The sequence below is a fragment of the Sesamum indicum genome, linkage group LG3, assembly GCF_026168435.1.
Source record: "Sesamum indicum cultivar Baizhima isolate 11 linkage group LG3, ASM2616843v1, whole genome shotgun sequence".
NCBI classification, from domain to species: domain Eukaryota; kingdom Viridiplantae; phylum Streptophyta; class Magnoliopsida; order Lamiales; family Pedaliaceae; genus Sesamum; species Sesamum indicum.
Window position 1 is genome coordinate 21,351,036 of NC_142659.1, and position 27,763 is coordinate 21,378,798.

Genomic DNA, 27,763 nt, shown 5'->3' on the forward strand with positions numbered 1-27,763 from the left:
ATACCCATAAATGGTAGACACGAGTCCAATAATCACTTCAAATTCCTCCACCAAGTGACACTAAAAGAACTTCATTTCCTCACCAATCGAATTATCAACATTATGGCAATATTGGGAAAAACAAAGGAACAAAACCATGCACCATTATTTAGATTTGACCGAATTTGTTCCAAACTTTATCATACTATTCCTTACATGCTAATGATTCTTTTCTATGAGATTTGGCTTATTTTTGGCTTTAATATTCAATTTTTTTATATATTATATTTTTTTATTTCGTTTATATATATATGTGTATATGTACATTTTTTTTTTATCAAATAAAAAAGATGGAGTAATTTTTGTACAAATTGTCCGTACACGTTAAATTTAACAAAATGATGCAATATGATTTGAAATCGAAAATTCAATTCAAATTGTACATCGAATGCATTACACACTAGAATAAATATAACATTTATTATGGTCAATTAACATAGTTATATATAAATAGCTTTAGTGACTACGTCTAATCAGCGATTATTGGTCGTGGTTTTTGTGAATGTGTATTCGGCGTGGTTAAAAGTCATGGCAATAATATTTGCCATGGATCATAAATACGGCAAAAAATATTTTTCATGGTTGATAAGCTAAGTTTTTGCATCAATTTTATCTAATCATGATTAGTGATAGTTACTTTACCTTGACTTTTCTTTTTCAAATAACACTTGTTATGTTATTGTAAAATATTACATGATCAGTATAATATTACCTGCACTACGTTTGTGGGTATAACTCAATTCGTATAAGATGGCGTAATTTTTATACGTATTTTGAGCACAGTATCACACATTAAATAAAATAAAAGATGCAATATTCAAAACAAAAAATCCAATTTGAAGTATTCAAAGCATGCACTACACTTTTTTTTTTTTTTTGAACAAAAACCACCTAGAGGTGGGGAGCTTTTCGGAATCCCCCGTCCTTCTATATTAAAACGTACAAAAATAGTTACAGCGGGCGCATGCACTACACATTTGTGTAAAATATTACACGATAAGTATAATATTACTTGCAATACTTTTAGTGTCGGATGACAAAACACAATTGGGTAAAAATTTTCCGATTTGCGAGCAATTTGCAGAAAGGGGAGTGGCATTATTCTGATATGCGTCCAGAAAGATATGCATCTTTCTTCTTTTGTTTAACTGTTGATGTTGACGAAAGAATCGTATCCGTACGTAATTTTTGTTGGACCAAAACAAAGTTTCAGCAATGGCTACTGCCAAGACCTCACTTTTGATAGAATAAAATGCTTTTTCTTAGGACCATCAACAGGTTAAGCTTGTGTAGCTCTTCTTCTGGTTCAAATTGTCATCTTCTTGGAATCGGATGCAGAAAATTACGTGCACATGAGATGTATGGTCTCATACATTGTCACAAAGTAGCGCCATACGGGTGGCCTACATCGATGGTGTGTCGTGTCAGTTCGTGTCGTGTCGAATTTATATCTCAAAGCGGAAGATGTACGTAGGGAGCATGAGGGACGACGGACGTTAAGTATTACATCTTCTGCGTGAAAAATTTTCATGGGTAAATAATTTTTTTTTTTTATTAAAGGAAAAGAAAAGGCGATGAGATCTGTTAATGTGGGAGACAATGGGCTTTTTTCTTGTAAAATATGAGACAATAATTTTTTTAAATCTTTTTCCACTAACTTTATTTATAAATATTTATAAGATAATTTATTATTTAATAATTAATTATGATGACTCAAAAATACAAAGCTCAAGTAAGAGCCTAGTACAGAAGGAAAGCCGAAAAGGATCTAAAGCTACAAGTAGACCAAGGGATAAAAGATCCTGGCCCCCTAACCGTAAGAGGATGTCCATTAAGCGATAAGGTTCACAGAGGCCCAGGAAGGCTTCCATGGGGCTACATGCATGATGGCTAGGTTAGAGAAACTCAACTAAAACTTAGCCAAGCCTCAATCAGACAACACAGAGGAAAGCCTATCTCCCTGCCGCGGGTGATGTCCAGGATCTAGGAAAGTTGCTCGACCCATCTCAAGCTCCCCCTAGAAAAAGTAGAGGCCTTATTTGAAAAAGGAGTCCTTCGAGCCTTAGTGATAAGTTTCCACAAGGTCAAGGATCATATCATAAGGAGGAGAATATCCCTCGACTAGTTGCTGGAGTTCATCCGCACCAACAACCATCTTCTTGAGTTTCAAGGGAATCAGACTCTTCAAGCTGGTAGGGGGTAGGCTATAAAAGAGGTTTCTGTCACCTCAGTAGAGGATAACGCTTTCTTAATACTTGCACACGGAAAACACTACAGCTAAAAAATCTTTTTAACACTAATTTATTACTTGCTATTATATTTTTTTTCAATTCTGATTATTATTTTAATTGTTGGTTACTGACTTAAATGTCAGACTGCTAACGTGTTTTTTGCATGTCCCAATTCCAAAACCTGTGAAAAAGCTAAACCCAAATATTCCAGGTTGGACTTTCCGAATGAGCAACTTCTTATTTGCATCAAGTAGCAATCTATGGGTAATACAAAGTTAAGACGTGAGGAATATGGATATACCAAATAGTGGGATAGAGAAGTAGAAAGTTTTTGACTCTTAAACTGGAGATGCTCACGCCCTATACGTGGTGTCAGGAGCACCATTAGCGCCCTCAAGCCGAGGAGGCAAAGACTCTTCTGATCCCGTGGACTATCTAGGCCCAGCTCGCAATGGCACCAACTCGAACACTTCCTCAGGGAGGATGTACCTATCCCCCTGGAGATGCTGAGATGATTGCAGTAGCAGTATGTGCAGAGATTGCAGTTAACATGTAGGTCTTACTTGTACATTTTCGCCCTTACAAGGGTAGTTTAGTAAGAAAAAATTTATTTAACTTATAATAAGTCAGCAAGGGATAAACATGAATTTTCGTTCAAATGTTTTTTTGCTAAGTTCAGCAAATTTATTGAATTTTAATTGATAAAAATAAATATAAAAAATACTAAATATAATATTTTGAATTACAAAAAAATTACCTATAATTATAATAAATTTCAAAGAACAAATGGAATCCCTTTTATTTATGAATACGCATTCACGGGAATGTCCGGAAAAAAGGAACTTACGATAACTAAGGAATATTATATTATTTCCTCAGCTTTATGCTCAATTTCCTTATTTACTGACCCTGCATCATATTCTTAATTTCACTTGTTCCTATGCACAAAGAAATATTACTATATTCTTTATTTAAATGTTTTAAAATTTTGGATAAATTATAACGACCTTCCCTGAGATTTGTCATAATTTATGAGTATCATTTTATTATCTGAAAAAATTATAAATACTCCCATAATATTTGATGAAATTATGTAATTTTTGGATGGAAGTATGAATTTGTTAACTTTGTCCATAATGTATTTTTTTTTCAAAAATAAAAACTTGTAAGAAAATCGAACGGGTGGATGAAAAATTTATAATTTTAAAAACCATTTAAAAAAAATTTAATTTTATAATTTTTAATTTATAGGGGTATTTTCTTTAGCTCGCTACAAAAAATAGGTAAAAACCTAACTGATTGGGCTGATTGTTAGACGACCATATAAAATCAGGGAGGTATTGGTAATTTTTCAAACATCGAAAGGGTATTTGTAATTATGTCAAATTTCAAGAAAAATCGTTGTAATTTACCTAAAAATTTTATAAAAATGTGGACTTCGTTACCTTATTTGATGCATTATGATTTGATGATAGCTGATTTGGACTACATAATACAACACAGTATTGCAATAATCAAGTTGAACAATATCTTCACCAATTTTAATAATTAATTATTATTATTATTATTATTAATTTTTTAATTTCAGTCGTCACAACTAAGCCAAGCACTTTAATAATTAAAAATCAGGATAAATATTAACTTAGGCTTAATTATTACATATACTCATCTCACTCGTTGTAAAATTACAGGCCGTAAATTTATACGGAGTGTTTGTGCAAGATTTTGCTAATAAATAAAGAATTTACTTGTAATTACAACTAATAACTTAAGGATTGTATTTATAATTATACAATTCACATAATGAGTTTATGTAATTAAACCTAATTTCAAGAGTATAAATGTAATTAATGTACCACATAAAGTTGAAAATCAAAAGGGCATTCCCATTCTAGTGACTGAGATCTGCTGGCTGTATTATAATATGTATTTCAATAATTATGACAACAAATTATGTAGTAAACAAAATATTAACAGACAACCTGTTAGCCATTTGCCGCTCTTCATTTTAAATTCTTTCCTCACCTTGTCATGACTCAAGTTTAAGGTTTGATTTTAGTAAGTAATAATCATTACAACACTCTAAAAGTATCTCATCATCAACTTAAAATAATGGAATCCACGTTCAGCTTCCTGTCCCTCCATTTGCCAGAGACATCTCCTTGGACAACTCAGACAAGAACCAAGTGGAAGGGACAGCAGGAACCATGATTCTTGTCTCAAACCTTCAAATATTGTTCTTTCATATTCCTATTGCAAGGATGTTGATCAATGTCCTAACCCCCTTCCACTTCCAAACCAACCTTTTCTCTTCTTCTCTATCATATTATCCACTAAAATATTACCTTTTCTTGGATCCATTTGGATTCTCAACTTGTGTCCAAAAAAATATACAATAAAAATTTAATTAATTTGTAGAAATTTTGTGAATGTTACGTTTTAATTAGTCACATATTTTAGCCCCCCTCCTTTTTTTTTTTTTTAAATATTGGTTCCATTATTTTGAATTCACCATGTTGCATCTCATAACTTTAAAAACCTTGTAATTTTAGGCCATGCATTGATCTTATTAAATTTTGATGAAAACAGCTCATCCATGGTACGAGTTCTATTAAGTATTGAGGGCATTTAAGGTTTTTTCCATCAGAATTTAACGGAATTAAGATTTAAAATTAAAATTAATTTTTTTTGGAGTTTTTGGATGCAATTTGGTGAAATAAAAAATAAGTTTGAATCAAAATGCAATATTTTCAAGAAATTCTCTATATTTATGGTCGCTTAAAATTGACTTTACTAGCATAGGTTTTATATAACAAAAATTACAGATCAAATATTTATGCTGAGGTGCATATATAGTATTATTGTAGCCGTATATAATTCATAATAATTTAATGAACTTGTAATGTTGAGTCAGATTCGTCGCTATAAGAAAAGTCGACCACCTTGAACACATTATAAATGCATCAAGCCCTCAGCGCAGTGGAAACGCAAAAGACAAGAGCTAGCACTACTTGAGCTTGTAAATTTAGCTTAATTTGTTCTTATTCACATTGCTTGTTTCTGCAATTTCAGCTATGGAAACCGAAGATGGCGGATCAGCCCCGTCGACGCCGGTGACGCCAGGGACGCCCGGCGCTCCTCTCTTCGGAGGATTGAGGTCGGAAAGAATTTCGAATTGGAGAAAAACATCTCTCCGCAACAGCTTCAAATGCTTCAGCGTTGAAGCTTGGGACTCGGAAGAAGGCGCCCTCCCGCCGGTCTCTTGTGCATTGCCTCCACCTCCAGTTTCTCTCGCAAGAAAGGTACATCTATCCCTGCCTAATGCTCAATTTCCAGTTCTTGATTCACGCACAATTACACGCACACATTGATTTCTACTGACAAATATCATTCCCTGGCGGAGTAAAATCAGGTGGGAGCTGAGTTCATCGGTACTATTATACTCATTTTTGCCGGGACGGCCACAGCCATCGTCAACCAAAAGACTCAGGGCTCGGAGACGCTCCTCGGCCTGGCGGCGTCCACCGGGCTGGCCGTTATGATAGTGATACTCTCCACAGGCCACATCTCCGGCGCGCACCTGAATCCATCCGTTACAATAGCATTTGCTGCTCTCCGGCATTTTCCATGGAAACACGTAAGAAACCACTGGTGAACATCTCGAGAAACGATCTGATCATGTGGGGCTGATGGTCTTGAATTGTGTTAATTTCCAGGTTCCGGTGTACATAGGAGCGCAAGTGATGGCTTCTATATGTGCTGCGTTTATGCTGAAGGTGATTTTCCACCCGGTTATGGGGGGCGGAGTGACTGTTCCGGCAGTGGGACACGCTCAGGCTTTTGCGTTGGAGTTCATCATCACCTTCAACCTCATGTTCGTTGTCACTGCAGTGGCCACTGATACAAGAGCGGTAAGCACACTCCTTCTCTTGTTATTTTTCTGTCTCTTTTCTCAGTAATTGCATCAACGCTCCTAAACTTTGGCCATATTACAAAAAAATTCGTTATTTTTTTTAAAAAATTATGTTACAATAAACGTATTTTTATATTATAAATTTCTTCTCCATCTCGCAATATTTATAAGGGAATTATAATGTAAAACATGACTGTATAAGATCTAAATTTTCTTATATTGATGTATTAATTTTATTATATGCTTAAATTTCATAACTATTAGTATAATAGTTCGATTTTCTCTCATTTCTTTTCAAGATAGTTATGTGACTGATAACCGCATGCGAATACAAAAATTATGTTATTTATTTTATTTTATTTTATATAATAAATATATAAAATAAAATAAAAAATACAACAAAATTTAAAATAGAAACCTTACTGCAAAGTTCCCCAATAAATTCTCAAATTGACAAAGAGTCAATGCCTAAATAGTAAAAATTGGCAACTAAAGGTCCAAACTTCAATAAACATTAATTGCCAAAACTTAAGAAAAAAAAAAGATTTTCCATAAAAGAGGCCAACCCCACCAGTTAAATACGATCTACTCATGACCTGATCATAATAATTGAATTGGGATCATAAAGATTAAAAAAAATAATCCAAAAAACAAAGAATTATATTTCTTTCTTTTGGTGATATGATATATATATGTAAAAAATGTTATAAAACCAAGGGAGGATCTGAGATCCCACTGAATACTTAAACTTAATACAGTTACAGTGCACAGACCATTTGCAGAATCTTTTAATGTGACTCAAATTTTGATAATAATAATAATAATATTTTTGCAACGTATGGTCTCGAAAAACAGGTGGGGGAGCTCGCGGGGATTGCGGTCGGAGCTACTGTCATGCTCAATATCTTGATAGCCGGGTAATAATAATGCACACTATTCGTCTCTTTTCGGCGGATTTTTGTTCACACTCAATCTGATTAAATTTGAACAAATTATTCGTTAAATGTATTATACTGTCATATGATTGATTTTCAGTGTATAGAGTATTATCAATCATGAGAGCACCCCTTCCTCCCAAGTTATGCTGTCGTTTTGCCGATTTTTGGAACGAATGGAAATAAATGAAAAAAAATGCTAAAGCAAGTATCATTATATATGATCAAATTTGATTTGAACGGGAACTTTCCTTGTTTTCTCGCTTGAACTCGTTGAAATTTCATTATTCTGGAATTATTTTAATTTGTTTTCTTTCTTGATTAATTGCATGTGGACAAACATGTTACTAGATGCACATGCGGGCTTGTGCATAGGGTGTACTATTCCCAATTTAGTTTTGTCTGGACGGATTTAAAATCATAAAATGGTCTTGGAGTGGGACTGGAATTTTAATTTTTGAACCTGAATCTGACGTACATATATTACTACACATAAATTTTTTGATTTATTATGAATATTGTGTGTTACCCATATTTGTAATGCTTATTTTATATTTATATATTTATAATCATGTAAAAAACATGAATATATAGTTCTCTTTGATTTAATATGGAATTAATTAAATGAAAAATATAGTAAATTTTTTATATAATTTATTCGATTTGACCAAATGTGATTTGGAGATGAATTTTCCCAACTTGTGTGGGACGAAAAACTTGACAACTTATCTCACTGAACATAGAAATTCGTTGAAAAAAATGGGTTGGTGTTTAGAAGAAGATTGAACTAATATGCGTTGGTGAGATGAATTATACAAGAATGACTTCTCATATTGATTGTGCTGCAGGGGAACTACAGGAGCTTCGATGAATCCGGTGAGAACTTTGGGGCCCGCGATTGCTGTAAACAACTATACAGCCATATGGATCTACCTGACGGCGCCTATTCTTGGTGCTCTGGCCGGGGCTGGTGTTTACTCTGCAGTGAAGCTGCCTGACGAAGATCCAAAACCACATGACAAGCCCTTAGCAGAACACAGCTTCAGAAGATGACTAAACGCACGGAACTCAACATGTTCTATCAAGGAAGTAGGAAGGATTATATGTATATTACACGTTGTAATAAGATGGATATATATATGCCTATCTTGTATTTTCCTATGTATAGATGGAGGACATGATTTATAACACTTGAAGGAACGAGAGCGTCACGGGTGGAAATAGTTAGAACCCTCCCTTGGTTCGGGACGGGCGAGTGGGCGCACACTTATACATTCTTGAATATGCTAACAAGAAGTGTTGCGCACAACAGACTCTTGCATACCTATTACCAGGGTGTTGTAGATGGAGATTATCTACTGCTTTTGTGATCATAACTATACATCATTCAGAAGATATTATATACTAATGTAGTACGGTTACTTGCATACTTGTGTAATTCTCGAACTTTTCAGCAATACACAGCAGAAAGTGGTACAAGAACTGTCATGGATGTAACAGCGACAGCAAGCGCAGCTGACATCAAACCAATATATGAAAAGGGATCGTCGCCGTGCCAGAAGATTCCTTTATATGACATGAAACTGCCGTAAGGGCCCATATATGGGAGTTGTCTATGAGTAAAAGAGAGACCATATAGAAACATGCAAGAAGTTGAGATATGCCATTAGTGACATCAAATTTTAAAATAAAAAAGTGTTCTTCGATGGGAGTGACATTGTACTCATATGGACAAACATAACATCAACACTAAAAAGGGATGCTCAAATAGAATAGGATTTGAGCAAGTTTCCAGCTTTACGGGGATCATACCCAGCCCAGATCTGATCCGAATATTACCAGCAATATAGATCATGATCACATTGCTCCAAAAATACATGTATCTTGTCTGGAAAACACAGGTGACCAACCCCTACAAGCATCTTGATCATTCAGACGGTTTTTGCTGCTACGCGAGCTATCTTAACTAGCTATTGTGGTTTGAGGCATTCTGCAACACCTCCCACACAATCGTTGGACCCCTTCTGATTCGTCGAGGCGACCATGTTGACACACCAGATCACAGAGCACTTCTCATGTCACACAAACAAGCAATTTTTTTGAGTTGTTCTCTCTTAATTGTTTGAGAAGACTGATATATATTGGATATGGCCTAGAAATAAATATGTCAAGTCAACATTTTCATAAGGCAGTGTAAGATATAGGGGACGAATGCAGCTTGAAGATGTTGCAAACTCGTAACCTATTACTTATTAAACCTCAAAAACTGAACTTGACTGATCAATGACATCTCACTACCAGATCAGATATTAATTTCACTAGATTTCAAAGAGAAAATATATCTAATCAATAAAGGATTGCAGACCTACAAGCAAGCCAAACTGATGCCAAAATTGAATTACTATCTCAGAAAATCCAGGATTGACTTCCAAGTATAAGGATAAACTTCCACAACATTCATCTCTTACAAGATATATTTTCCTTAAGCTAGCTAATTCATCTTGCTGATTAACTCATTTATACGATCCTCACGATTTCCAGAGTCCCCGCCATCTTCAAATCGTTTCTTCTTACCACGCAACGCCTTTTCTGGATTGTTCAGCATGAAGGGGCAGAGAAAACTTGTGACTGCCTTAAAATGTTTACCAACATTTGCAATCTCATTCACAATATCCTCTATGCATATGATGTTATGTTGGCCTAGTTCCTAGAGAATTAGAAGATGACGTCAGAAATCTTAAGAAACAAAATAACTAGGAAATGGGCAGCCCAATGAGAAAGGTAGCTCATACCTGTTCCACAATGTTATTGTCAGTTAGAGGAACCCTTTCTTTATCAATTTTCACAACACCTTTCTTGTAAATCAAGTCCTTCACACTCTTGAAATTGGGATAGCTACAACGACAAATAACATAGAGTTTAGTAATTCCATCAGTCATTAAATGAAGTTACACGATGAAACTACACCGGCAAGGAATAGAATGAAAGATTATGTGAGTGAGAAGAAAGGATTAGCAGGCAACATAATCGAAGATCTCATTGTGAAGTACATCTGAGCAGCTTATTCAAATAGGAACAGTAACAAATTCTCAGATAAGCAAAACACACTGCTGCAAATATGCAAAGAACTCGAATTCAGCTCAATAAATCTACTTAGGCAAGCATGACAAGTGCATTACAGAAGGTTTTCGCAGAATGATAGTAAAAGGATCTTGCCGTCAAGGAAGGGAAACATCAAATGCATATGCTAAGGACTAGAAGGTTGAAAATTAGGATTGGTTTTAATATGAAAGAAGATCGAACAAGTTTATTTGATTTGAAGAGTCGCAAAAAGTGCCTATACGATCAGCTTTTCCATCCCTTAGGAAACGTTTACATCTTCTTGCCAATTTCACATTCTCTTCAAAAACAGTTCATACAAGTCTTAATTATGTGCAATGCAGCTTCGAACCGGACACAAACTGCAAAGATAGCCACAAGTGAACAGGACAAAGGCTGATTTTGGCGAATTCTAAACAAAGCAAGGTCAATTATATCTTTATCATTAAACTAAAGCAGCAACTAGAAGTAGTAAGCTGTACCCGTAGGTCACATAAGGCTCCACCTTTTGCAATATTTCCATCATCCCTTCACTTGCCTTCACAAATACCCCACTGAATATTTTCCTCAATCTCAAAGAGTACAACATCTTCCGAGTTTTTGGGTGCATGTCATTTTTACTACAAAGACAAACATATTAGGTCATACAAAAACTATTAAAGGACAAATCCGGCAAAATGGCGATAGGCAATTTGAGCTAACCCTCCTATGCGTATGACGAATAGGAGCTTGGACTCTGCCGCCACTGGCGCTTGTCTTCTTCGCTTTCCCCTACTCTTCATTTGAATGAGGTCCAACTCCTGAACAGCAAAACAACACATAACATCAATCCTTAATCAATCAACCGTTTACTCCAGGGAAAAAATACTTCATATGCCTAAAATTCAAATTTACATCTACAAAGATACAACTGCATCAAATGACAAATAATTACTAACAGCCCAGAAAAACTCATACCTTATCCCGATATTCTCGGATAAATTGCTCGGGCTTCTTGATGAACAAGCTCTCAGGTTTAAGGCGTTTAGCCCTCTCTTGTGCCTCTAGTTTCCTTCTGATTGCCCATTGCTCGTTGTTCTTCCTCTTCTTCAACACCACCTCCGGTATGTAGTTCAGAGCCGGCGGCGGCGCCTCCTCCGCGGCCATGATTTTTCGGTTGTTCTACTGCTGATAAAATCACACTGAGAATATTAATACTTCTGCAGATAGACAATTAGAACCAAATAAAATTTTCTAATGTTAAACGCGTACTGGGGAAAGGGGAGTAGCGAACCAGGGAAAGAGGGAGAGGGGAGCAACTTCGAAACCCTAACAAATCCCCCCTTTTCATTAGATCCCAATTTGCTGTGGGCTTTTTCCCACAAAAAAAAAACAAATTTGCTGTGGGCTATTTTGATTGGGGCTATTGGGCCGTGTACCTACTGCCCAGATGATCTGGGTCTGAAGTAGTTGAGCCTGGGCTGTTTGATCCTTGTGAATGATTTGTGTTGGACCCAAATTAAAACCACTACTGTTATTGTATTTCCTTTCGGTTCAACTGAAAAATTACTTGTCATCTGGGTCTGTCAATGGGCTAAAATTGCCCACACCCATACTCGTTATAAACTTTTAATGGGCCCATACTCAAGCCCAGATTTAGACCAATAATTTTAAATTAGGCCATACTCATCACATTAAAATGATTGGGTTTGGATCGGATAATATACACAGCAAGATGCAAGAGTCTCGTTCCCAATTTAACCTATCTCTATCCAAATAACATTCTCTTTCAAACTCACACAACTCTCTCCAGGTGAAAAATTTTCTCTCGACTCTCAATCTGCCACTCGCCGCTGCCAACCAATATTGATTCACCACTCGTTTTGTCGCCCGACAACCAATTCAACACTCCTCGCCCGACCATGGCCTTCAATCATCCCCCTCCCCCCCCACCCCCATTGTGTCTTCATCAGCCACCTAATTTTTGTAGGTTGGTCGCTGCGGGTAGGGATTTTGTAAGAAGAAGAATAATAAAATTGATAGAAAAGAATATGAAAGACTGTTGAAAATTTGTGTGGGTTATGGTCTGTAATAAATCTTCCGTACCCAATGCCCAAGCCCTAAAAATACCCATTGGGCAATTGCTTCATCAAATTGATTGAGTTGACATTACTCTCCTTAAAGAGAGGGTCTTGGGATCAAATGTAAAGTGTCTTGGACCCAACCTATTATAATGAAAAAAATGAAAAATTGATAAAAAGTTACCTTGATATATATATATATATATATATCTGATGTAGCAAATATATATATATATATATATCTCAAGGGGAAATAGACAATCCTATTCAATTGAAAAATAATTTGAACACACTCTTAAGCAACTTTCTCTGAAATAATGCAATGTAATGCAATTATTGTCCCTAGATATCATTCGCTCTAACTTCATATTAGTTTTCGATTGTATCTTGAAAAGACATATTGATAAGAAGAGAAGGTCTTAAGGCTTATAAGTCACTCAAATTCCTCATAATTTATAATCGATTATGTAGAACGCGTGGCATTACTGTCAACCCTCAAAACGAAGAACTTGAAACAGATATTTGAATTTATATCAATATTTTATTTTATAACATCATTGTATTTTGATTCAATAGTTCATATGTCCACCTATTGGTCAATTTGAACAATGAAACCAATACAACTTATCCAGGCTTTTCAGTTTCAACAACCTAGTTCACTGCCAATAAATCATACCCTTTTTGTGCTTGGTCTGAAAAAAAACATTATGGACAGCCAAAAGGGGGCCAAGAAATTATTGTTTGTTTTGAGTGTTTGTTTGAGTGGAGAAAAGATAGGAAAACAATTTAGTCCTGTTTGGGGGGTTCTTTAATTATAGATAGTTGAGTGGAAAATGCCCACATCTTTCACTTCAGTGTTCTATGAAAACACAGATATCATTGCACAAAGATATACAGACAAAGAAATCCCATGTGATTCCTCTACTTCATTTCAAAAAGCATCATACCCATAATTGCTCTCACATTTTGACAAACCCTAAAGTTTTTCTTCTTGATGGGCACCTGCATTTATACCTAATTGGTCATAATTCTCCTCTCACCCACAAAGAAAATGATTTTACTATCACATAAGCACCTTTATAACAAAGGAAGTTTGTAAAACCTTATGCTTTTTCGAGAGTGGATAAGTGATTAAAATGTAAAAGTTGGGAGTATTTTTAAATAATAATTATAAGTACAAAAATATTGACGTGGAAGTCTTTGATAAAAATATTGGTGTGTTACCAGTTTATTTATAAAATTATCTAACTACCCTTTTAGGTGAATAATTCCAGCCATTATACGGAGGGGCGTTTTCGAAATATACAAAAAAAAAATATAGTCAGGCCAGAAAAGTCACAAAAACATTTAATTTATTATGCCTTAAACTGTAATAAGATTTTTCATTGGTTTATAACTCTTAAACTCCTAATCATCTATTTATACAAATCATTCATATCTTTTGCATAACTACAGAAACAACTTATGATAGCAAAAAAAAAAAAAAAGGATTAGTTTATGTAATGATGACGTTTTGAGGGTATGTATGTAATTTTAGATTGGTTTGTATAAGTGATATTAATATTTTTAGAGAGTGCATGTTTAATTATTAAAAAGGTAGGGACAATTTATATAAATAAATGATAAATTAGGGTGTAAAAGCAATTATCCCGTAAATTTAATAATACTTATCCAAAAACCCTAGTTTAGGGACATGGAACATGCATTGTAGGGTTTAAAGATAAATAATAAACATAGTATCTGGTCATAGGATAGCAGAATATTAGGAGCCCTCAACATCAGCTTCCCCATCCATTTGTCGGCCACTCCTCATCCCCTACTGCATATGGACAAACTCCCATGCTCTCTTTTCGTTTTACTATCTAGTTTTCAACCAACCAATTAAAATTTTTTGTTGTTGTTGTGTGTGTGTGTAAAGGTTGAACATGTCTACTCTTTGGGTGGATCATATGTAGATTTTGAATTGTAATTGTGTTGTGGGATCACTCGTATGAGTGATATATTTGTGTGTCTTTCAACAAAATAATGATGCTATCTTGTAATTAATTCCATTCAGATTGTTCAAATAACGAGTCATATCTCAATTGACGAAGTTTACCTTAAAGGTCATGGATTCGAACCCCAATATATGCGTGAGATGTTATTTTACTCCATAGTTATGTGTTGTCTTCCGTAATAGTAGGCGTTGTATAGATATTTGACATGAATGATTGTACTCGACTTATTTCAATTAATAATATTTCATTACTTCAAATTAAAAAAAGAAATACTATTGGGACTGAATTTAATCAAAATCACATTTTGATAAAACCTACAATTTTGTAGTTTTTAATCCCACCATAATTGTTTTTCATCTAATCACTTATCATATATGTTCTTTTAATTCCTTTATTAATCTTAAAAATGAGGTTAATTTCAAAATTAACTATATTTTTTTATAATTAATTATAAAATTATGAACATACACTCAATATACAAGTAATCGAATATAGTATGAATTTAACCCTAATTTCATAATTTAGGATTAATTCATAGTATTGATTGAGAATTAAGTGGCCAAAGACTTGAGAGTTGGTAGCATCACAACCCTGCTCACGCTACAACAAAGTTATTATTCTCCATACTATAAATTATTAAAATTTAAAAATCATAATAAATTAATATTTTCTACTACGATTTAGAGAAATCAACACAAAAATTTAAGTTTTGATCATGTTAATCAACATCCGCCATATACCTGTGATCAAAATATTTTTCTGTAATTTTTTGCTGTAACAAATTTTTTGACATCACTTGTAAAAACAACGATTAATATTCATTACATAGTCATAATTAAGTAATATTCGTCATAATTTTATAATAGTTAAAGTCATATTTGTTTTTGTGTCGCATCCCATCTCTCTCTGATCTAATTTATCATAACGTAATAAGTTGTATTTGAATTTTAAAAAAAAAATGTCAATGGGCATAATGATAGCATTTTATGAGCAATTTTGCACCAAACACGACAACCCAAGATAACGAGTTCAATTTTCACTTTGTCTCTCTGGTGAACACTCAAAGGAGGACCACATAAGCTTATGACAAGACATCCAAAAAGTTGCTGTAAATGTCAAAAGAGTACATGTAATAAGCATTCGCAACATATCCCATATTGTCCTTGCATTATTTTGTAATAGCATACTGTGAACATTATGCAAACACGTTTTACTTCAATGGATAAAAACAGTTCATTTTATGGCAGAATTATATTTGTTTGTAGGTGTTCTCGATAAAAATATATTGATATGATATCAGAGTTTAATATAAAATACAATTTTATTAATTAATCCAAATATATTTTCAATTCGCACAAAAATCTATACAAAATTAAAAATATATATATATTTTTCACTAAAAATAAAAATACAAACATATTTAAATATATACGGGACTTGACTTGGCCTATATTGGCGAGTAGGGTTGAAGTCATCAAAATTTTTGATAAATTACATTGATAATTCATGAGGTTATACTTAATTATACAAATACCTCATATCAATATTTGCGATATATATTACAAGTACATCCCCCTGTTCAGGAGAAAACTTTACAAGTATATATAGCCCTTGAGGTGAATTACTTAGGCAGTATATTTGTAATTTTTTGATGAATTTAAGGTATTTGTGTAATTAAATCTAATCTAAAAAATTATCGGTATAATTTATCTTAATTTGTTTTATACTAATAAAAAAGAAAAAAAAATTCTATGACATTGGCATGCTAGTTGTTCATGGATATGATTACATATTTGACTTGATATCCTAGTACAGGTGCCTGAAAATTTCCAAATACCCCTATATTTGTTTTTTTCATTAGAGTGGAATATTGCCTAACAATTTCAAATCATAAGTTCAACTCCACTACACATCATTGGAGGGTTAGTGCCTCAATTAATGTACAAGTTATATACATACATATATATATATATATCCCACATAATTAACATCACTTTTTTGCAATTATATTTAGCCAATTAATTCAGTCTCTTTCACGATGAATAATATATACATATATATATATATATTTAATGATTAGCCTACACATTGCTATAAAGTGATTTTTTTTTAAAAAAAAAAATAAAGTGTATTACTTTCTAAATATAATTGAGAAGTTCGGATATACGATATTTTTTTTTAATGCATCGGTGTATATGTAAAAGATAGATAATTGATTGCAAAGTAGTATTGATGAATGGTATTTTTAATATGTAATTATATTATAAAATATTATACATATAAAAGTACGAATTTATTCGTCGTTTGAAGATACCACTTCAGGAAAATATAATATTAATGATAAAGCATCAAAGTGAAAAATTTAAATTTGTCATTAAAAATATACAAATTAAGTGATAATAATTTTTATTTAATAAAAATATAATTATTAATGATAAGAATTATGCATAAAATTATTAATATGGACAATTCGTAACTCAATATATACGGACAACTTCATATATTTAGTGACAACGTGCGTAATTTTATGGACAAACTTTTTTGCTAATATTTTTTTTGCTAGTGACAACTTTATAAAATAATTATCGCTATCAAAATAATAATTAAAACCCATCGTTTTGAATGCAAAATAGAATTTCTTATAAGCTTAAATATATATATATATATAATTATTGAAAATATTAAAATTTTCATTTAATGATTTTTTTTTGTCGTTAATATTTTTTCTAGTGCTAATTTTTTTTAAACATCATGCATGATTGTATGTTATATTATCTAGACAAGTGTGCTTTAATTAATTTGCTGTTGCTATAATTATGAATCAAATATAATCTTTAATTTTCAGCCAAAATTATATCCAATTAAAGACATGGTGTATTAATTTAAGGGATATTGGTTTGGAATTATTAATTAAAGGTAGTTAATTATTAATAGATTAATCCAATAATTATCAATTGCTGCCCTAATTAAAAACGTTCAAGAAACGGCCTTATGCCCTTATCAATAGGTCTCATCAGAATTTATTACATTATTAGGCATATATGTTATGACTATAGTTGCTACTACTCATGTACAAAATATAATCACTTTTGTTAGACCTAATCAATGTTAATAGATTGGACTATGCATTAGAAAGAAATTATTGTTAATGGGTTACCAAAATTACCTATGTTGTTAATTTTTAATAGTGCACGACTGTTAAAAAAAATTATTAGCATTTAATAAATATACATAATTATAATTATGATAATTTTAATAGTTACCAACGATGTTTTAGCCCGTGCATGAAGTTAAGGTTGAGGTCCCATGAACAAGTTCGAGATCATGGATTTGAATCCCATCGAATGCATGTGTGGGTATTTGTCTCACTTTACGTGAGTTTTTATCTCATTTTATGTGAGTTATTGTAATTTGTGTATACTCATATTGATATATTGATTGAATCGAGAGTTATCGTAATTTATTATTTATTATTATTAAATATTGATGTATTGATTGAATTGACGTTCAAACTAAAATATGTTAAAATCTCTCATTCCAATTATGTTTATTTATTTATTTGAGGAAGTCATGCCAATTATGTTGTCAATATGTTATTATCTCATTCAATCAAATTAGAAACACCCACATAGACAATGCACCATAACGTTACGCCCACTCGAGCTGTAATCTTTAATTTTTCTTCAAAATTCAAATTCAAGAATTGGGATCAATTCTAAATTGAAAATTGAAATATACCTATATATATAACATATTTAATTTACATAACTCCCATTAATTTGGGCAATTTTTTTCCTCGTCCGTTCTCTATCAAACAAGTTGGGAAATTATTAACATTGCTAAAAATTAAATAATCTTGGCCTGTCCTAATTATAATTAAATCTAAACTTCATATTCAAGATAATATTTGAAATAACACACACACTCTTTCGAAGTGTACATATCATGCCACATGATTTGCGATTATCAATTCATTGCTGACTACATGAATAATTACCTGTCACTCACTATTAATCAACAGTATTTACTTTATTTTATAATCAAGAACAACTTTTAAAAATATTTTGTAGTAAATGCTCTCATTTCAGATCGATGTTACACCTTCCACGATCATGACAATAGGATATATATATAGAGAGAGAGACATCCACGACCAAATAATTTGAAAGAACGTAAAATAAGACTTCAATTATAATTTTATAGGAGAGGGTTCAACACTTTTAGTCCTCTTCTTTAGGGAATTTTTAAGATGGTCATAAAATTAGAAAAACCCAACAGATTATAGTCCTATAAAGCCTGTAAAGTAAAGGACTGAATTTGTTGAGTTTTTCAATTTTGGGACCATTTTTAAAATATCGTAAAGCAGAGGACTGAATGTGTCGAGTTTTCTTAATATTAAAACGTATTATTTTAAAAATTTCGTAAAGCAAAAGACTAAAGATATTGAACCTTCTATTTTATGGGAAAAAATATATATATAATGTTGCCCTTCAATTACAGTAGAATTTGGTCCAATTTCAACATTCCGCCAATCAAATCGAGATCTTTTCAATTTATACTAGAATATCTATTCTAGAATAGAGTGGGGGGTTGGTTGTGTTCTATGATCTCATAATTTTGTAACGCATGAAAGGGTTGTTGACCCTTATCTTAGAATTTTGTTTTTCACTATGTTTGATGATGAAACATTTACCTTAAACTATTTTCCCCGAAATGGGCAAAGCCCATGAGACAAGATATGTTAAAAATGACATGTTGCAACATGACAAAAGAAGAAAAGGTAAAACAAATACACATATAATGGAGGGTATATATGTCATCCAAAAAGGTGTACATATTTCCCTTCAGGGGCTTTCAATCAAGAACTACTTTTGTACACACATGCACCGTCCTGAACCTGTTAATCGATTTTTTTATTGCAAAGTCTATTTTATATCTTATTTTATTCAACATACACATTACGTATATATTCGATCCACCTCCCCCACCCAATATATAATCCTTTCTATAATTAGTTCTTGTAACTGTAAATTCTCCTTCCATACATAGTACCAAAGCATTTATTTTCTAATCAATTAACATTTACACTTTCTTGAGTATTAAACCCCATTTTTTTCCTCACTTTCATCAAGCTTGAAAAAAGACAAAGGGAGAAGTTGAGGAACTCAAACCCTCTCCATATATGGAGCCACCAAGATTAGATCCATGCAGTCATTCTGAGAGTTCAAGCACCAATTCACCATCATCATCAACATGCCTCATCAACAACTCAGCCAAGAACAAGTCATCGATGCTAGTTAATTACCCTATTCCTATGGAAGAACAAGTTCAAGAACAAGAGCAAATCGAGAACCCTGATCTTGTATTGGATCTAACCCTCTCGAGAAAAGATTTGGATCGGAATTCCAAGCCGGAACTCGCGCTTTTCCAGACAAATCCACCGGCCAGTACTGAATCGGAAAACCGTGTTTTCTCATGCAACTACTGTAACAGGAAGTTTTACAGCTCGCAGGCTCTAGGGGGCCATCAGAACGCCCACAAGCGGGAGCGGACGATCGCGCGGCGAGGCCAGCGCATTGCCGGCACGTCATTCGGCCACCATGATGCGGCGGTGCACCGCTACTCGAGCATTGCTTCTCTCCCTCTGCATGGATCCTTCAACCGGTCTCTTGGAATTCAGGTTCACTCCATGATTCATAAGCCAACTTATTTAGCCTCTCCGCCTGGTAATCTTACGGTTGGTGGGCTACCAATATATGGGAATCCAGGGCCGCCAAGAAAGCCTCTTGATCAGCAGCCGGCGGTAGGGCGGCTGGCGGTGGAGAATCATCAGGTGGGGCAGTCATCCAGTGGCGGAGCAGCTAGGTTTAACGGTGGTCGGAGGTTCTCTACGGCGGTGGATGGGGTAGGAGGATTCAGATGGGACAATAATAGCTCACATTTGAAGACTAATAATCAAGAAGAGTTGAAAAAGTTGGACTTGTCTCTCAAACTCTAATTACTTTCTTGTTTTTTTCTCCTTTTTTAATTTTTTTTTGGCCCATTTACATTTTATTTTGCCTTTTTTTATCAGTAAAGATTTCTTAGGGGAGGACTTAATTATTTTTTTCTTTTTGTTTTAATTTCCAATTTTGCCTATTTTTAAAAATAGATTTGATTTACCATTATTTATGTGGGAGTAAGTAAATTTTGTTCCTTTGAATAAAAAAATATTTCTTTTGATATTTGACCAAGCAATAGTTGAAAATATAAGTCTAAACCTTGATTCAATTCTTGAATTTTGATCTTTTATTATAAAATGATATTATTACTTCTCATATTACATTAGAGGTTTTATTATAACTTAATTTGGTCTTATAATTATAAATGTTTGATGTTTTGGTTCTTTAATAAATGAAATTTAAATTTATTATTTTTATAGAATTTTGTGAATTGATAATACATTTTGTTGGAAACCCAAAAATTCATTGAAAAACTACACTTGCCAATTTCAGGCAGACTTAGAACTTCCGACAAAATATATCCTCATATCACAAAACCTATGACCAAAACGTCAAACACCTATAATTATATGACCAAATTACAAATAAAATCGTATATTAAATATATACAAACTACATATATATAAGATTTACGTCGTTTATATATTTTGAAAGTATTGATTAAACAAAATACGAGATGCAGCATTCTTTTACGATAAAAATTTATTTCCACATCTACAGTAATTATTAGATCATATGAATAAATCACTTAAAATACATGGAACTATGACCACTTCACCTAGATCCCAAACTATTTAGTTTTTTATAATTTCATTTAAATAAAAATATATGTCAGTAATATGAATAAGACAGGTTTGTGTATGATGATTGAATTAAGAAACTTGTCCACGAGCAACTCCAAGAAATGAAATATTCAACAAATCATCAACCAGATTTTTCTTGTAAATAAATATTATGACTTTGTTCTCATTTAGATCTTCGAATCTTATAATTTTTTGAAATTTAATTTACTTAAAGAAACGTCGCTGTTTATGTACAACATTGCATTAAGTAATCGAGTCCGTACATTTTGATAAGATGGGGTATGTAATTAAAATCAAATGTGAAAATGGATCACTACTCATTGTATATATACAAAACTTTGATGGTTGAGATTTTGCCCTAATCACATATATAGTTTATGACCCACCTGCAGTTGGAGAAATTGACCATCAATTGAGCAGTCTTCATCAATAGGTTGGTGGAACTATTTTTTCTTTTTTTTATAATTATTACTGGGTAAATTACAACACTCTTCTGAAATTTGATAATATTACGAATATCTCCTTTGAAAAATTGTGAATATTCCATGTATAGAAAATAATTATGTAGTTCCTGAATAAAGAGATAGATATTACTACTTTACGCTTGTTAAATTAATATATATATATAATTTGAAGGTGGGTAAAATAGAATCCATACGGCGTATAAGTACAGAAAAATATTTTATTCCAAAAATATATTAAATTAAAATTCATAATTCAAAATGACACTTTAGTCAGTTCACATAAAATTGGATGAAAATCTAATAATTTTTTAAATAATAATGATATATTTATGATTACGTCAAATCTTAAGAGAGGTACGTGTAATTTACCTTTAAAGAAACTAATAATTTTTGTGAACTATACACGACCCTTTTCTGTACTGAATCCCATTATTCATATTTTATTAATGAAAACAAGTAATTACATTATTAAAAAAAAATAAGACTTGTATAAATAAAATTCCAATAAATCAAGAATGTTATTAAGTTCTCAGTTGTACCACTCATTGCACGTCATTAATATTTTCCATTTAAAGTAGTTGTACGTCATTAATATTTTCCATTTAAAGTAGTTGAAATTACACTTAATTTCATTAATAAGAGAGATTTAAAAGAAGGAGGGCCTGTCTCCTCAATTAATGGTGGGCATGGTGGGACCCAAGTAAATAATCATGGTGATGAATCATCATGATTCATGTTAAACTTCATGTAATCATGTCATTATCCTAAGCTGTAACTGAAATCTAGTCACTAATCCTGCGTTATGTCATGGAAAGACATATGCATACACACACAGTCTTCACCCTTGAGGGCTTCCATCTAGCTTCTTGTTCAAGAAGCCAGCTAAGGGTTATGATGTGTGATGTGGGGCTACATAATAGTATCTCAACTTTATGAAAATGCCCTCAAATTTCTTTACAAATATCATAATTGGTCAATATGTGCGTCTCTCTTAATTTGTAGCTCGATTTGAATTTGAGTATGTATAAATTCACGATGAATGCACGATTATTTCTGATTCAGTAATTTAAGTGTAATCGTACAACTCGAAAATGCTTATAAATATTAGTCTATGTTAGTTAGAATGTATTGAATTTGTTGATGCTAGAAAAATATTTGAATGAATACTTATATCTACTCCCAATTGACTTATTCTTTACTTATTGCAAGCCAAACAATTTTTTTTTTTTTTTTTAACTAAAACACCTTTATAAGAGTAAAGATATACTTTATTGTACGTATTGTTGTGTGAAGATAAGAATACGTAGATTGGTTAGAAAAGATTTATTTGACCTGCAATATGTCTGTAATAAGTCAATCGGATAATAAATTAAATTTTCATTCAATTTTTTTTGCTAGTATCAACGAATTCGGTGAATTTTGACTAACGAATAGATCTATCTGTTATCCAAAAATAGATTTCAGGGTACTAAATATAATTTTTCAAATCACTTGAGATTTATGTATAATTATAACAAAGCTCCAGTGTAATTACTCCTTTGTTTTATGTACAAGTCAATGAAGTGAAATTAGGTGTTAATTGAAAGTAAAGTTTTGAGCAAATTCAAAATTGGGATATGTTTTAGATATATTTATTAAATTCAAGAATATTTTTTTCTTTTGAGTACGTGCAAATCTTGACTTGTGCATCAAACGCGTAAAATAAACTTTAAAGCGTCAACATCAGCATTCTCCGATTTTTCCTTCTCCCAGCTTTCTTTTGATTGCGAGTTATGCGACACACCAAGAACACTAGGCTATAATGTGATTTTAAATAAATTTTTGTGTACATCAAATGTGAAAACTCCATGTAGATTTTATGCATTAAAAGGACGTTAATTGAACTAATTAAGATACCAATCTTTTGGTACACTTTATAGACGATACAAATTATGCTTTCAAAAATGCGTCTTTCAAAGAAACAGTTGAAAGAAAAAAAGACAACTAATTACTCAACAAGGTGGAACGGTTTTGTCTCTTTGTTCATGATAGGAACGCACATGTATTCCCACCGATGTTAGTCTAGAAACAAACTTAGTTTCCTTCTCCAGTTCTTGCGGAAACCTAAGATCAAAGTATTGATCTTCCGGAATCTTGTAATTAATACCTACACTATAATAATTGTTGGCTCAATTGGTAAGAACAGATCACTTTCAATCAGATAATTGTGGGTTCGGCTCCCTCTAAGACCAATTCTACAAGTACCACGTCAAAAGTTGTGGAGGCATCGCTTAACCGTGATGGTAATTAGAATCGAAGAGGCCATCTTTTTTTTTAAAAAAAAAATTTACATTATGAAAATAATAAAATATTAATACAACATAATTTAACACTATTCAATATTTTAACATATTTAAATTATAAGATTTTGACATGATGTTGTATGTGTGGATTCTCAGATTTGTGGGAGTGAAGACATCAAGAATTTGTCATCATGAGATATATATGTGCAATGAAAGGAGGTTTTAGGGGCGTGCAGTGTAAACATTCCTCCTTGTCTGTCTTTATGCAAAAATGGGTTTTGATGGTGTAGGGTTGGTGGCTTAGCACCGCCCTCACTCATAATATATAAAGATTTAGAAAATTGTTCATACAATGTTTTTTATTTTTTTATGATAAGTTACATTGGTACCCCTCAAATTCAATCTAAATATGCAAACATCCTCCATTTTTTGTAAAATTTTAAATACACCCCTGTTCAATGGTAAAAGTTCATGAGGTATATTACAATATTAACACCCCCTATAGAGTGTATTATAATTTATGAGTAAGGTAGTGAAAGTGTATTTGGACCTCCCTCAAAGAATGTGAATATGATTCATTTACTTTTTATTTATTCACTGGCCGCTGGAAGAAAATTTACTATTAGCTATAATTTTATTAGATATGGACTAAAATTGTGATAAATAATTATTATCAATCACAATTAAACAAAATCGATGCAAAAATTAGATTATCCAATATGGAAACTATTTTTGTCATTACTCTTAACCGTGAAAAATATTTTAGCTACACTTATAGAGCCAACAACTATTGTATAGTCATAATTAATAAATTTTTACTATGACTATTTATTTTTAATTATAACAATAATTACGATTAAATATTAAATTTCTTCTAGTATAATGTACTCAGGTCGAAAACCTACTATAAATACCTTCTCCTTGTTTGAAAAATTATAAATACCTCATAGAATTAATGGACATCTAATAAATACCTTCCTACAATGAGCTGTCACGAGAAAATATTTGTTAGAATACTGCTAATTCAAATAGGAACATTTGAAATTTTTTTAATAATATGGGGGTAATTGTAATTCTGACAACTTTTATAGAAGTCTGTTTTAATTTACTCTAATAATATCGTTATCATAATAATATTCTTTATCAATTAAAAAATAATAATTCTATATCTTTTTAATGAGAATGGAACTTTAATTTCCTTTAATGTTACCCACTTTTCCACTGATTTTTTTTCATCATATTAATTTAATTTTAATAAAAATTATTTCATTTTGTATTGTTATTACATTTGAGTTTTTTTCAATTTTAATTAAATTTCTTTTCCTTCCCACAACGCACGTCCACTCACACAGATATCCAAAATTTGAATACAAAAGTTGTTTAAAAAAATATTAATGTCCAAACCACTAAGTTTTCTTCTAGCAAAACACATTTGAGTTGCAACTACAGATAAAATTAAAATCCAACCCGACAAACAATTCGAACCCAACAGTTTAAAAGAATAATTAAACAATTTAAAGCTTATTTAAGCTACAGATATCATTATAACACTTATTCTATTTTTACTAGTGAATAGATTAGAAATATCATTATATCTTGATATTAAATAACTCTGTAGAGAGTATTTAACATGTTTTAATTATTAATTATAATTACTGTGAAAATAAATAAAGACTGCTATATATAATGATGAGATTCTAACAGAAAACCTCAAAAGTGAGTTGGACTTAGTTGACATTTTCTTACCTATATCCATCAGATAGGGGCAAATGGAAGACAAGTATACCTTTATGTGTCTAATCCATAACATATATATATAGTGTTGCTTTCTCCAAGGATTATTTCAAGTCTTTAATAAATTATTGCACCAAAATCATGGCAGAAGACATAAATGTATCATGGGGACAACCATGCAGGCAGACTTGTTGCCCCGCAATTTACTAAGGCTTGAATCCAGGTATATTTATTATTCGACCCAACTTGATTCGATAGGTCTCAAAAATAGATCTAACGATTCAGACCTGAAAATCCAGGTATAATTTTCCACTAAGTTGCTGATTTTTCCTTCAATTTCTCATGCTTTCCCTACATATTTAACAGCAGCAGACGAATTTCAACAGTTGCTGTTAACTTCTAACGAAAATCCCCATCTAGTACTGAAATTGAAAAAAAAGTCCACGTACGGGACCAAATATGCGAATTGTCCTTAGTATGGGATTAAAATTGGAATCGGATCCACTTATGGGACCAAAAATATAATTTACCCTTTTCTATTTAAAAAAGAAATACAAGCTTGAGAAAACATAGGTTTAGAGATGACAATTTTATGAAAGATTTAGCTTTTAACAAAGTCATAATTGGGATATAATTTAAGGAATTTTGCAGAAAGGTGTATAAAGGAAAATCTGAAAAGTGTATAGAGGAAATCATAAAGAGTGTTGCTCAAGAAATTATGTTCATTCATTCAACAAAATAAAAGAAAATTCATGTCACGAAATTCTTTTTATTTTTAAGAAAATTGAACGATTATGGAAAATAGGGTCATTAGAAACTTTAGAAAAGACAAGCTTATAGAAGGATTATTTTTCGTGAAAAAATCACAAGTGCATGATCAATTTTTTTAGATGATATCAGTTATCCGCATGTTATAATTTTAGTATACAAAATAATTCGTTGGTTCAAAAGTCGACCATAATTAGCTTGAATTAAATGCTGACAGATTTCGACTCTATATTATCCAAGCTAGGTAATTTATTACTAGAGTCGTTCCGTTTATTTATTTATCAGAAATGCAAATTGTGAAATCAAGTCACGGGTAACCATGCATATTGTGCTTGAAAAATCCTTTCACTAAAGAACCTTAAAGTACATGCTCCATGGCGAAAAATATATATTGATGTTGACATAAGTTGCATCAAATGTGTATTTATGAAGAATAGGATGCACAAACTTTTCTGTAAATTCATTAGAGCTACGAAACTTAATGCATAGCTGCTTCAACTCTTGTGCAAGTTTGATTGGAAGAAGCTGCACAGCCTCACCGTTTGCTTCAGGTTTTTCAACAAAGTTAAGACCCAGACCCAGAGCTTCGATTCTCCTATAAGATAAGAAGCAAATCAAATTAGTATTAGCATGATTTCATGTGTTTTGACAATTTGAGTGAACAGTAAAATAATGAAGGCGGCTGATCAGCCACATTACATAATGTATCTTTTCGACAGTTGAAATTCTGACCATTGCTTTGAATTTTTCACTCAGACATACTTTTTTAAAATTTTCACTGTCGCCTTGAATTTTTCATTCAGACAAACTTTTTTTAAAATTCTGATCGTTGCCTTAAACTTTTCATTCAAACAAACTTTTTTTTAAAATTCTTACCGTTCCATTGAACTTTTCATTCAGACAATTTTTTTTTAAAATTATGAGCCATAACAGAATTGATAACTGGATTGATTCAAATAAGTATATTAGTTAATTATGGATGGAGGGTTTCTCAATTTGAAAAATTAAAGACTATGATGGACGGATACATCTATATAGACACAAGTCATACAAAAAATCTAAAATCTCACAAATTTAGAGTATGTGGCACAACTCTATATAATATAATTTTATTTTTATATATTCTCATAAAATTAAAACATGCCATACGAAAAATATTAAAAAATATAACACTATAAAATGTAAAAATCAAAATTCGATATTAAGATAAAAAAACATAAATTAAACATGTTAGGGTTGACTCTGTCCCAGGGAAGTGGATGTGATAAACCGGATGATGAAGTAAATAAGACTGCAGCATTGTAAATTAATAATTCAGGAGTATGATATCAAAGCAGTTTCAATCATGATTGAGTTATGAACATTGTTCCAATTATTCTTTCTATAAATTTGTATCATACGAGTTATCAGTCGTTGGATGAATACATAATAACACA

The 27,763-nt window shown here is 32.1% G+C and overlaps 3 protein-coding genes across 3 annotated transcripts; 2 read left to right on the forward strand and 1 right to left on the reverse strand.

Annotated features, from left to right (window-relative positions):
- Window positions 1-5,154: 5,154 nt before the first annotated feature.
- On the forward strand, window positions 5,155-8,545 carry LOC105158323 (aquaporin NIP6-1). The gene is made up of 5 exons (XM_011075043.3): window positions 5,155-5,572; window positions 5,683-5,907; window positions 5,987-6,181; window positions 7,039-7,100; window positions 7,967-8,545. The coding sequence occupies exons 1-5, from the start codon at window positions 5,345-5,347 to the stop codon at window positions 8,169-8,171; spliced, it is 915 nt and encodes a 304-aa protein (XP_011073345.1). The 5' UTR covers window positions 5,155-5,344; the 3' UTR covers window positions 8,172-8,545.
- A 955-nt stretch (window positions 8,546-9,500) lies between these two features.
- LOC105158324 (Ribosomal protein L30/L7 family protein) lies at window positions 9,501-11,584 on the reverse strand. The gene is made up of 6 exons (XM_011075045.3): window positions 11,469-11,584; window positions 11,175-11,384; window positions 10,920-11,017; window positions 10,700-10,837; window positions 9,911-10,013; window positions 9,501-9,825 (listed from the first exon to the last, which is right to left on the reverse strand). The coding sequence occupies exons 2-6, from the start codon at window positions 11,361-11,363 to the stop codon at window positions 9,610-9,612; spliced, it is 744 nt and encodes a 247-aa protein (XP_011073347.1). The 5' UTR covers window positions 11,364-11,384; window positions 11,469-11,584; the 3' UTR covers window positions 9,501-9,609.
- A 7,716-nt stretch (window positions 11,585-19,300) lies between these two features.
- LOC105158325 (zinc finger protein 1) lies at window positions 19,301-20,496 on the forward strand. The gene has a single exon (XM_088879018.1). The coding sequence runs from the start codon at window positions 19,457-19,459 to the stop codon at window positions 20,270-20,272; it is 816 nt and encodes a 271-aa protein (XP_088735144.1). The 5' UTR covers window positions 19,301-19,456; the 3' UTR covers window positions 20,273-20,496.
- The last annotated feature ends 7,267 nt before the right edge of the window (window positions 20,497-27,763 follow it).

What these genes read in the sequence shown, in the direction of transcription:
- LOC105158323 (XM_011075043.3), top strand. Translation starts at nt 5,345, where the DNA reads ATGGAAACCGAAGATGGCGGATCAGCCCCGTCGACGCCGGTGACGCCA. An exon ending in GGCATTTTCCATGGAAACAC is followed by an intron (nt 5,908 to 5,986) that starts GTAAGAAACCAC and finishes GTTAATTTCCAG; the next exon opens with GTTCCGGTGTACATAGGAGC. An exon ending in TGGCCACTGATACAAGAGCG is followed by an intron (nt 6,182 to 7,038) that starts GTAAGCACACTC and finishes CTCGAAAAACAG; the next exon opens with GTGGGGGAGCTCGCGGGGAT.
- LOC105158324 (XM_011075045.3), bottom strand. Translation starts at nt 11,363, where the DNA reads ATGGCCGCGGAGGAGGCGCCGCCGCCGGCTCTGAACTACATACCGGAG. An exon ending in TTCGTCATACGCATAGGAGG is followed by an intron (nt 10,838 to 10,919) that starts GTTAGCTCAAAT and finishes TTGTCTTTGTAG; the next exon opens with TAAAAATGACATGCACCCAA. An exon ending in ACAATAACATTGTGGAACAG is followed by an intron (nt 9,826 to 9,910) that starts GTATGAGCTACC and finishes CTAATTCTCTAG; the next exon opens with GAACTAGGCCAACATAACAT.
- LOC105158325 (XM_088879018.1), top strand. Translation starts at nt 19,457, where the DNA reads ATGGAGCCACCAAGATTAGATCCATGCAGTCATTCTGAGAGTTCAAGC.